Raw genomic sequence first — 9,109 nt, 5'->3', positions numbered from 1 at the left:
GGAAGATCGTCCATGAGACACTAAAGCTGTTGTAGTATAGTGTAAAATCATTCCTCAACTGCCACTCAGAGATGCACAGATTCCTGGTTTGTGTAATTGTGTAAATCTTGCACAGTGAATGTTTCTGATGGAACCTCACAGGGAAGAGGAGTTTTAAATTAGTCTTCTTGTTTTGTTTTTCATTTCGCACAAAGCTACATGAGGGCTATCTGCACTAGCCGTCCCTAATTTAGCAGTGTAAGATTACAGGGAAGGCAGCTAGTCATCACCACCTACCGCCAACTCTTAGGCTACTCTTTTACCAACAAATAGTGGGATTGACCAACACATTATAATGTCTCCACGGCTGAAAGGGCGAGCATGTTTGGTGTGATGGGGAATCGAACCCGCGACCTGCAGATTGTGAGTCAAGTGCCCTAACCACCTGGCAAAGAGTCTTCTTGCATGATTGGGTTCCACTCAACATTACACACACTGTGAAGGCATTGCTTTTGAGGAGCAAGCAAGACATTTTCCACACAGTCTTCAATTTTACAATGCTGAGTTTTGGCTATGGGGTCAGCTCAAATCATTGGTGCATTATGACCCACCCATACCTTAAGACCTAGAAGAAAACCAAGTCTAACTGCTAGAAAGAGAAAAGTATCATTGAGAAGTGTATCCATATAAGTAACAGTAGCTATGAGTGGTGGTCACATCAATCAGGGCTAGCATGTTTCATGTTATAATACTTGAAAGTGGTAAATATTCTACATAATTACGATTAAAATAACAGATTTAAATAAATGTTTACACCTACCACTCGTATAATGCCTTTATTCTTAAGAGTTCAATTAATAAAGGTATTGTTTTCAGGCATCATGATTTCGTCAGAGGAGCAAATGATATATCAATAAGACAGAACTCATAAACATAAATCCAAAAAAACAATTTATAATGATTTCATAGTTAAAAGTACAATATCAAAAACTAGCAAATCATATGGAAAATGAGAAACAAGTAAATATTATGTAAAAATTGGAGAATGTCAAAACATCGTTTCAATTAAAACCAATTTCAAGAAAACTAAAAATTCAAAGCACTTGGCTCTTAGATGATTTCATGACACAGATGCAGGATAACATCATATAAATGAATGCTTTACTTCAATCAATAAGTAGCAATCGGCTAGAATTCAGCTGCACAGTACTTGTGTTCATTGATCTACAAAATATAAACTAGTTGTGTTCTGCAAGTAACATTTAACTGGACAAGATACTTGGCAGTCTACCCAGTAACCTGACTGTGGTAACTACCAAGAGGTATACATTTTATTATTATAAAATACATTGAAGTATCCAAGAGTTACTTGAAATTAGAAACATATATGTCTGTTCATTACATCTAACATTCAGATTTTTTTTTAAATTTGGTTATCTTTAAAATATATGGATTCTTCACATAAGAAAATTTGTGATAGTAAAGCTAATTTAACAGAAGTAAACAACCACAATACAAGCAGGTGTTTGAAAAGTGATTACAATATTAAATTCGTGAGCATGTGGTAAGTTCATCATACCAAGTTTATGTCTAGAGTTTAGTCCATGACAATGTCTGGACACAGATTTGATACGATGAACTTACCACATTGTCATGGACTAAACTCTAGACATAAACTTGGTATGATGAACTTACCAGTTTAGTTCACGAGTATGTGCTAAGTTTACTGTGGCAAATCTGTGTAGTTTAGTTCATGAGCAGGTGGTAAGATCATTATACCAAACCTGAATCTAAATTTCATCACAGTAAATCTGTGTCTAGAGTTTAGTTCATGAGTATGTGGTAAATTTACTGTAGCAAATCTGAGTTTAAAGTTAAGTTCATGAGCATGTGAAAAACCTGAGACTAGAGTTTAGTTTCTGTAAGTCAAGGTTAAAAGGAGCTCTGTTATTTATACACAATATACTAACTGTATGTTCTGGAGTTCAGCTCCGACAGTTGTACACAACAAACCAACTGTATGTATAGCCTGTTATTTATATACAATATATCATGTATGTTCTGCAGTTCAGCTCTGACAGTTGTATACAACATACCAACTGTATGTATAGCCTGTTATTTACATACAATATACCAATCGTATGATAACCCGTTATTCATACACAATATACCTATTTATCTTCTGGAGTTCAGCTCTAATAGTTTTACATAATTTCAGTTAGGTACTAAGAAGTTTTACTTCTCTTGGGGTGTTTCATAAATCATGTGACCTTTTGAATTTAAGGGTCCAGCCATATCTGAAAACACTGGTGACATATTATTGTCAAGTAATGAAAATATTGTTTTAATTAAATACACTTCGATTAGCCTTAAAAATAACAAATGGTGGAACATTATTTTTTTCTATTTTCATTAACTAAAGGAGTAACTATAAAGTCTGAAGACAGCTTGAATGGATAATGAAGAAAATATTATGACACGTTTCACATAGCAAATAATACAATGTTGAACTTGCAATAAATTTTTCTTCATTACCAATTCAAGCTATCTTCAAATTCATTGCCTCAAAGTAGGTTTCTCATCATCAAATAAGGAAGTAACTAACTGCAGATTTTTCAGGTAATTCACTTCATATATGGTCAGAATTTCCACGAGTCTGTTCAGGTTATACTTTCTTAGCATGAGCATAGAAATGATGAAATGATCCATATGTTCCTTCATGAAAATGATGAAATGAACCATTGTCACTTCTTCCTTCATGGAAATGAACCATGTGTCCCTTCTTCCCTCATGGAAATGATCCAAAGAACCATGTGTCCCTTTTCCTTCCTATTACACTTCTGATTAGTTTTTCATGTCAATTTTTCTATGCAACTATTAACTACCTGTACACTGTTAGTAATACCTATGTACGGAATATGTTGTGATGCACAGAAAGCTGACATGAATGGTTGACTGAATCGGGCTACACGAAGAGTCTTCAATCCACATGAATAATAAACACAAAAAATATATTAAGTTCATTTTACTGTCAAATAGAAAAAAATCTTAGAAAAAGCATGAAGATGGCAATTATAGAGTAACAACAATTGGTCCAAAACTGATGCAGGGAAGAGTAAAGCTCTGCACGTAATGTACCGATATGATGATTGACGGCTCCACCGGAGGGGCTGCTGATTGTAGATAATGGTGAAGAACTGAAGGAAAAAAGTAGAATTAGCCTACATACAGTATTCAAATAAACTTGAAAAATTGTAAATAGAAACAAGTAGATTACTGAAACTAAATATAAGCACAGTGAATATAACATCTAGTATGATAACTTTACTTTTTCAACACTATAATGACAATTCCTTAAAAAAAAAAATTCTCAAGTGTTACAGAAAACAGAGATTGCTTGTCTGGGTGCTCTCACTTTAAATATGCTAGTTTTCCCATAGAATGTTTATTATACAAGTGTTATATAATAATGAAACCTTGTAGAAAGTTTTTTTTGTTTGTTTGATAGCCTGCATGTTAACTGTTTTATATAGAGTTTCATATAGTCAGTACCTTGGGCACTAATATATTACTACTGTTTTTATGTATACACTAATTTTTGTTTTAGAATGGCTCCCTGGTGACTCAACTTATCTCATTAAAAATTGGGTTTTGATACTTACAATGGACACAGCAGAGATAACTAAGTATGCTTTTATGTATTTGTTGGTGTAATGAAACAGAGTATGCTTTTCTGTATTTGTTGGTGTGATGAAACAGAGTATGCTTTTATTAATGTGTTGGTGTGATGAAATAGAGTATGCTTTTCTGTATTTGTTGGTGTGATGAAACAGAGTATGCTTTTATTAATGTGTTGCTGTGATGAAATAGAGTATGATTTTCTGTATTTGTTGGTGTGATGAAACTAAGTATGCCTTTATGTTTTTGTTCGTGTGATGAAACAGTATGCCTTTATGTTTTATGAATGTGTTGGTGTGATAAAATTTAGTAACACCCTCCTTTTTGTCAATTGAGTTAACTTTATTTCATACTATGTACTGGATTACTACACATCAGTGCATTATAAAAGTATCTAGAGCTTTATTACTTTTCATCATACTAACAAATAGATAAAAGCAGACACTTTCTTCAGCTGTAAAGCTCATTGAACTTTCTCTTACCATTTATAAAATGGTACACTTTTTCTTCCGGGGTTTATCTCTGTGCTTTTTTTTATCCTTTCCCTTTCTTTCTCTCTGCAAAAAATGAATTTTAGACCATAGTTACTTCCTTCCATAAAGCTTTTCCTCTTTAACTACACCTAAAAACAAACAAAGTTCTTCCTCTGTAACTGATATTAAACACAAAACTCTTTCTCTCTAACTGATATTAAACACAAAGTTCTTCCTCTTTAACTGATATTAAACACAAAACTCTTTCTTTCTAACTGATATTAAACACAAAACTCTTTCTTTCTAACTGATATTAAACACAAAGTTCTTCTTCTTTAACTGATATTAAACACAAAACTCTTTCTCTCTAACTGATATTAAACACAAAGTTCTTCTTCTTTAACTGATATTAAACACAAAACTCTTTCTCTCTAATTGATATTAAAAACAAAACTCTTTCTCTCTAACTGATATTAAACACAAAGTTCTTCCTCTTTAACTGATATTAAACACAAAACTCTTTCTCTCTAACTGATATTAAACACAAAACTCTTTCTCTCTAACTGATATTAAACACAAAGTTATTTCTCTCTAACTGATATTAAACACAAAACTCTTTCTCTCTAACTGATATTAAACACAAAGTTCTTCCTCTTTAACTGATATTAAACACAAAGTTCTTTCTCTCTAACTGATATTAAACACAAAACTCTTTCTCTCTAACTGATATTAAACACAAAGTTCTTCCTCTTTAACTGATATTAAACACAAAGTTCTTTCTCTCTAACTGATATTAAACACAAAACTCTTTCTCTCTAACTGATATTAAACACAAAGTTCTTCCTCTTTAACTGATATTAAACACAAAACTATTTCTCTCTAATTGATATTAAACACAAAGTTCTATTGGAGTGATTTTAGTTCCAAATAGTCCTGATTATAAAACACTGTAAAAATACATTATTTAACTTTTAGAATTGCATATTTGCATGTTTATTTTACCAAAGCTTAAAACATGTTCTTCAAGACACAAAATGTTCATTACTTACCTTTATCACTATACAAAAGTTTCAGTGTTTAACTTTATGCTTATATCTTAATACATTTCTAATATACTAAAGTACAGAAAACATTGCTGAAACTTAAAAGTATTATTAATTACTTTTACACTTACATCTCTACGTATTTCTCGAACCAAAGTGTAAAAGGCATCATCTACACCCATTCTTGTCTTTGCTGATGTCTCTATGAAAGGAATTCCATAATTTTTTGCTACTTCTGTGGCCTGCTTCGTGTCTACTGCTCTGGTTGGAAGGTCACATTTATTTCCAACCACTAAAAAAAAAAATATAAAAGTATTTCAAAAATTCACTGAAGAGATGCAACCAAACACTAGGTGGAATATTTCTAGAAGCAGTAATTTTATTTTATTTTAGTAAAAATCATTTAACAAACAAACATGAAAACACAGGCAACTTAAGCATCATGATAAATACATAATTAAAACCTACTTAAAAAAATAAGAAACGAAAACCTTTAGGATAACTTTATTTTAATCACTGTTATACATTATTTGTAAAAACTTAAAAAAAATGGTGCCAAGCATTTAGAAACTGAATACCAAAGTAAATATACCTTGCTGACTGAAGTATTGCCAAGTATTTACCAATTAAATACCAAGATTAAGATCTTTTGTTGACAGAAGTGTTAACAAACATTTAGAAACTGAATACCAAAGTAAATATACCTTGCTGACTGAAGTATTGCCAAGTATTTACCAATTAAATACCAGGATTAAGATCTTTTGTTGACTGAAGTGTTAACAAACATTTAGAAACTGAATATAAAAGTGAAAACATCTTGTTGACCAAGGTGATGCTTAGCAACTTATTAATTAACAAAGTAGAAACCTCTTGATGACTGAAGCAGTACACAGTAAAAATCTCGTTTGTTGACAGTGGTAACAATCATCTTACTGATCACTAAGGTACAAAAGCTTATCTTGATAGAGAAGTTCTCCAATTATGAAGGTGCTAAACCTTCTGTTGTTTGACAATTGTGTCACCTTTTGAAAGTGCTAAACCTTCTGTTGTTTGACAATTTGTGTCACATTTTGAAGGTGCTTAATCTTATTTTGATCAATAATTGTATCATCTTTTGGTAACTGATTATGCAAGTGCTAAATCTTATGTTGTTTGATGATAAAAACCAACTAACTACAAAGTTGTTAAATCTTATATTGTTTATAGTTGTGTACACCTTTGCATGCTGTTTGTTTGTTTGCTGAATTTTGAATAAAGCTATTCAAGGGATATCAATACAAGCTTTCTCTAATTTTGTAATTACAGACAAAAAAGGAAGATAGCTAGTCAATAGCATACAGCAACTTCTTGGGCTATTATGGTCAAATAGTTGACTGTCACTTTTATAACACATCCAATCCCCCAAACAGCAGAGCACAATGTTCTTTGTCAGTTACGGGGCACGAAACACAGAATCTCAAAACCACAGCCTGGTACACTAACAACTAGGCTACACCCGGCCCCTTTGCAAACTTGTTCAATCTTGTGTTTGACAGATGTGTCAACCTTTGAAACCAATTATAAAGTTGTTAAATCTTATGCTGGTTGAGAGTTGTGAGCTTCTGATAACTCTGAATTTTTTAAAAAGACATTTCTTCAGAGAATGATCAAGAGTAGAATATCAATACAAACATCATAACTTTAGGACAGAAACCAGTCCAATTTTCCTTGCATTTTAAACTATATTACAGATAGGTGCAGGAAAGATGAATCAACCTTGTAAGGAATTTTGTATACTTACAGACCATAGGGACATCATCTGCATCTTTTACACGTTTTATCTGAAAGTAAAAATTATAAACACTCTTGGTAAGGAATATTAAGGTTTTGGTATTTATCTTTTACACTTATTTTATCAAATCCATAAAAGACAAACTTATTAATCATACAAGTGGAAGTTTCATAGAACTAATACAAATCTAATTTTTCGAAATGAGGAAGAAATATTTTGAAAAGTTTCAGTTATTAGTACTTCGATAAAGTTTACATTTCAGATGAATAGTGCAAAAAATAGGGAAATTTCAAAAGTAAAATTTACAAAAATTCCCCAACAAAAAGCAATGTAGAAATTTACTAGTTGATTAAATGCAAACAATTACAAAACATAAAATGTTTGATTTATTATTATCAGCAAACCTTGTAAAATTCCTCCCTTGATCGCTACATTTGATTCACAGGATGACCTTAACAACTCTAGTAACCTACCTCTTATTATAATTAAATTTTAAAAAGTTTAAAATTCAAGGAACTTGTGTATAGATTTAAAATATTAAAATCCACAAACGAAAAACATTTTATAATACACAATTAAAATCTTTATTTCAACCGATCAGCGGTGTAAAAGTCACTCTACATGTTTCAATGTGATTTCACATCATCTTCAGGAGTGTGAAAAACAGTTACAGTGTGCTATATAAGTACAAAAACTATGATCATGTGGCTACTACTTTACAATTCAAAATACTTTCTGATTTTCTAACCCTTCATCCTTATTTAAGATCAAGTTGTTTTTGCTGTGTTTCATTATTTCAATGACTTCTCTAATATTTATAGCAGTATTATTAATCGGTTGAGCCAAAATAACCATTATTTTCTCACTGGATGATTTGTCCAATATAATTTACATGTTCAATTAATGCAGAGTTTTCACTTTTGTTTTTAACATTTCTATTACGTTCATTTGTCTAGTTTGACCAATGTATGCACAACCCACATTCACACTGAACTTTATATTATCTAATATTTGACTAATTTAGTCAATGGTCTGCAAATGGCAATAAGTTGTTTGTTTTGTTTTTTGAATTTATGAACAATTTGAAATGATAAACCTGGGATATATATAGTAAAAATATCAGCAACTTCTGATAATAGAGATAGTAATAAGCAAACTCACTATTCTGTTCATTCAACTTTGGTTGTAGTCTATTTATCAATTTCCTATATGTGCAGTTCCTGTTCATTACACTATTTGCCTTTTTGAGGATTTAAAAGTATCATCTGTATTTGTTCCTGTTGATTATTTGCCTTTTTAAGGATTTGAATATATCATCTATATTTGTTCCTGTTGATTATTTGCCTTTTTGAGGATTTGAAAGTATCATCTATATTTGTTCCTGTTCATTATTTGCCTTTTTGAGGATTTGAAAGTATCATCTATATTTGTTCCTGTTCATTATTTGCCTTTTTGGGGTTTTGAAAGTATCACCTATATTTGTTCTTGTTCATTACTTGCCTTTTTGAACATTTGAAAGTATCATCTATATTTGTTCCTGTTCATTATTTGCCTATTTGAGGATTTGAAAGTGTCCTCGTCTATATTTATATGTTCAGTGCATGGTTCATAGTGTATAGATCATCCTGATGAAGTAAATTTTAATTTTTCTATTGATGTTTTCAGTTAGAAAAATGTGTTTGTATTCCAACAAAAGGCTTGAATTTGAGGATCATAACTGAGTTTTCAATAGTTGCTACAGCAACTGTATGAACAAAAAACAATGAACCTTTTAACAGCATAAGAACTCAAGTAAGGAGCATTGACTGAAAATTTTTAACAATTATCACTCTGGAAGAAACTTACTAACACAAGAAAAAATTCATGTTATTAAAGGTTTCAGTAAAAATGAAAATAAAGTGATCAGAAATGTAGGTAAAGGAAATATTAGGTAGTTCAAAAAAATTAATGTTGTGTTTTAGAACATTTTCATTAACCACTACCCCAAAAAACGTACTTCTCATATAATAGTTAAACGAACCATCTAAACATCAAGTTAGTGTAGCCTGTATAATGTGTAAAGTTTAGTATACTCTAATCCCTTACAGTGACGGCACACAATGACACACACATTCGGCATGTAATGCTGTTTGAATACAAGAAGGGAAACAATGCCTCTGTAGCAA

The 9,109-nt window shown here is 31.3% G+C and overlaps 1 protein-coding gene across 1 annotated transcript in view; it reads right to left on the bottom strand.

Annotated features, from left to right (window-relative positions):
- Positions 1-913: 913 nt before the first annotated feature.
- The window catches only part of LOC106466770 (GTPase HRas-like), a 32,493-nt gene continuing 24,297 nt past the window's right edge, over positions 914-9,109 (bottom strand). Inside the window, exons 6-10 of the mRNA XM_013927069.2 lie at positions 6,954-6,993; positions 5,305-5,465; positions 4,140-4,214; positions 1,675-3,176; positions 914-1,569 (exon numbers count right to left, since the gene is read on the bottom strand). Coding sequence (XP_013782523.1) covers positions 4,143-4,214; positions 5,305-5,465; positions 6,954-6,993 — 273 coding nt within the window. The 3' untranslated portion in view covers positions 914-1,569; positions 1,675-3,176; positions 4,140-4,142. The remainder of the gene's footprint in view (positions 1,570-1,674; positions 3,177-4,139; positions 4,215-5,304; positions 5,466-6,953; positions 6,994-9,109) is intronic.

This window comes from Limulus polyphemus, unplaced genomic scaffold (assembly GCF_000517525.1).
Source record: "Limulus polyphemus unplaced genomic scaffold, Limulus_polyphemus-2.1.2 Scaffold2378, whole genome shotgun sequence".
NCBI classification, from domain to species: domain Eukaryota; kingdom Metazoa; phylum Arthropoda; class Merostomata; order Xiphosura; family Limulidae; genus Limulus; species Limulus polyphemus.
This window is presented reverse-complemented; position numbering and strand designations above follow the sequence as displayed.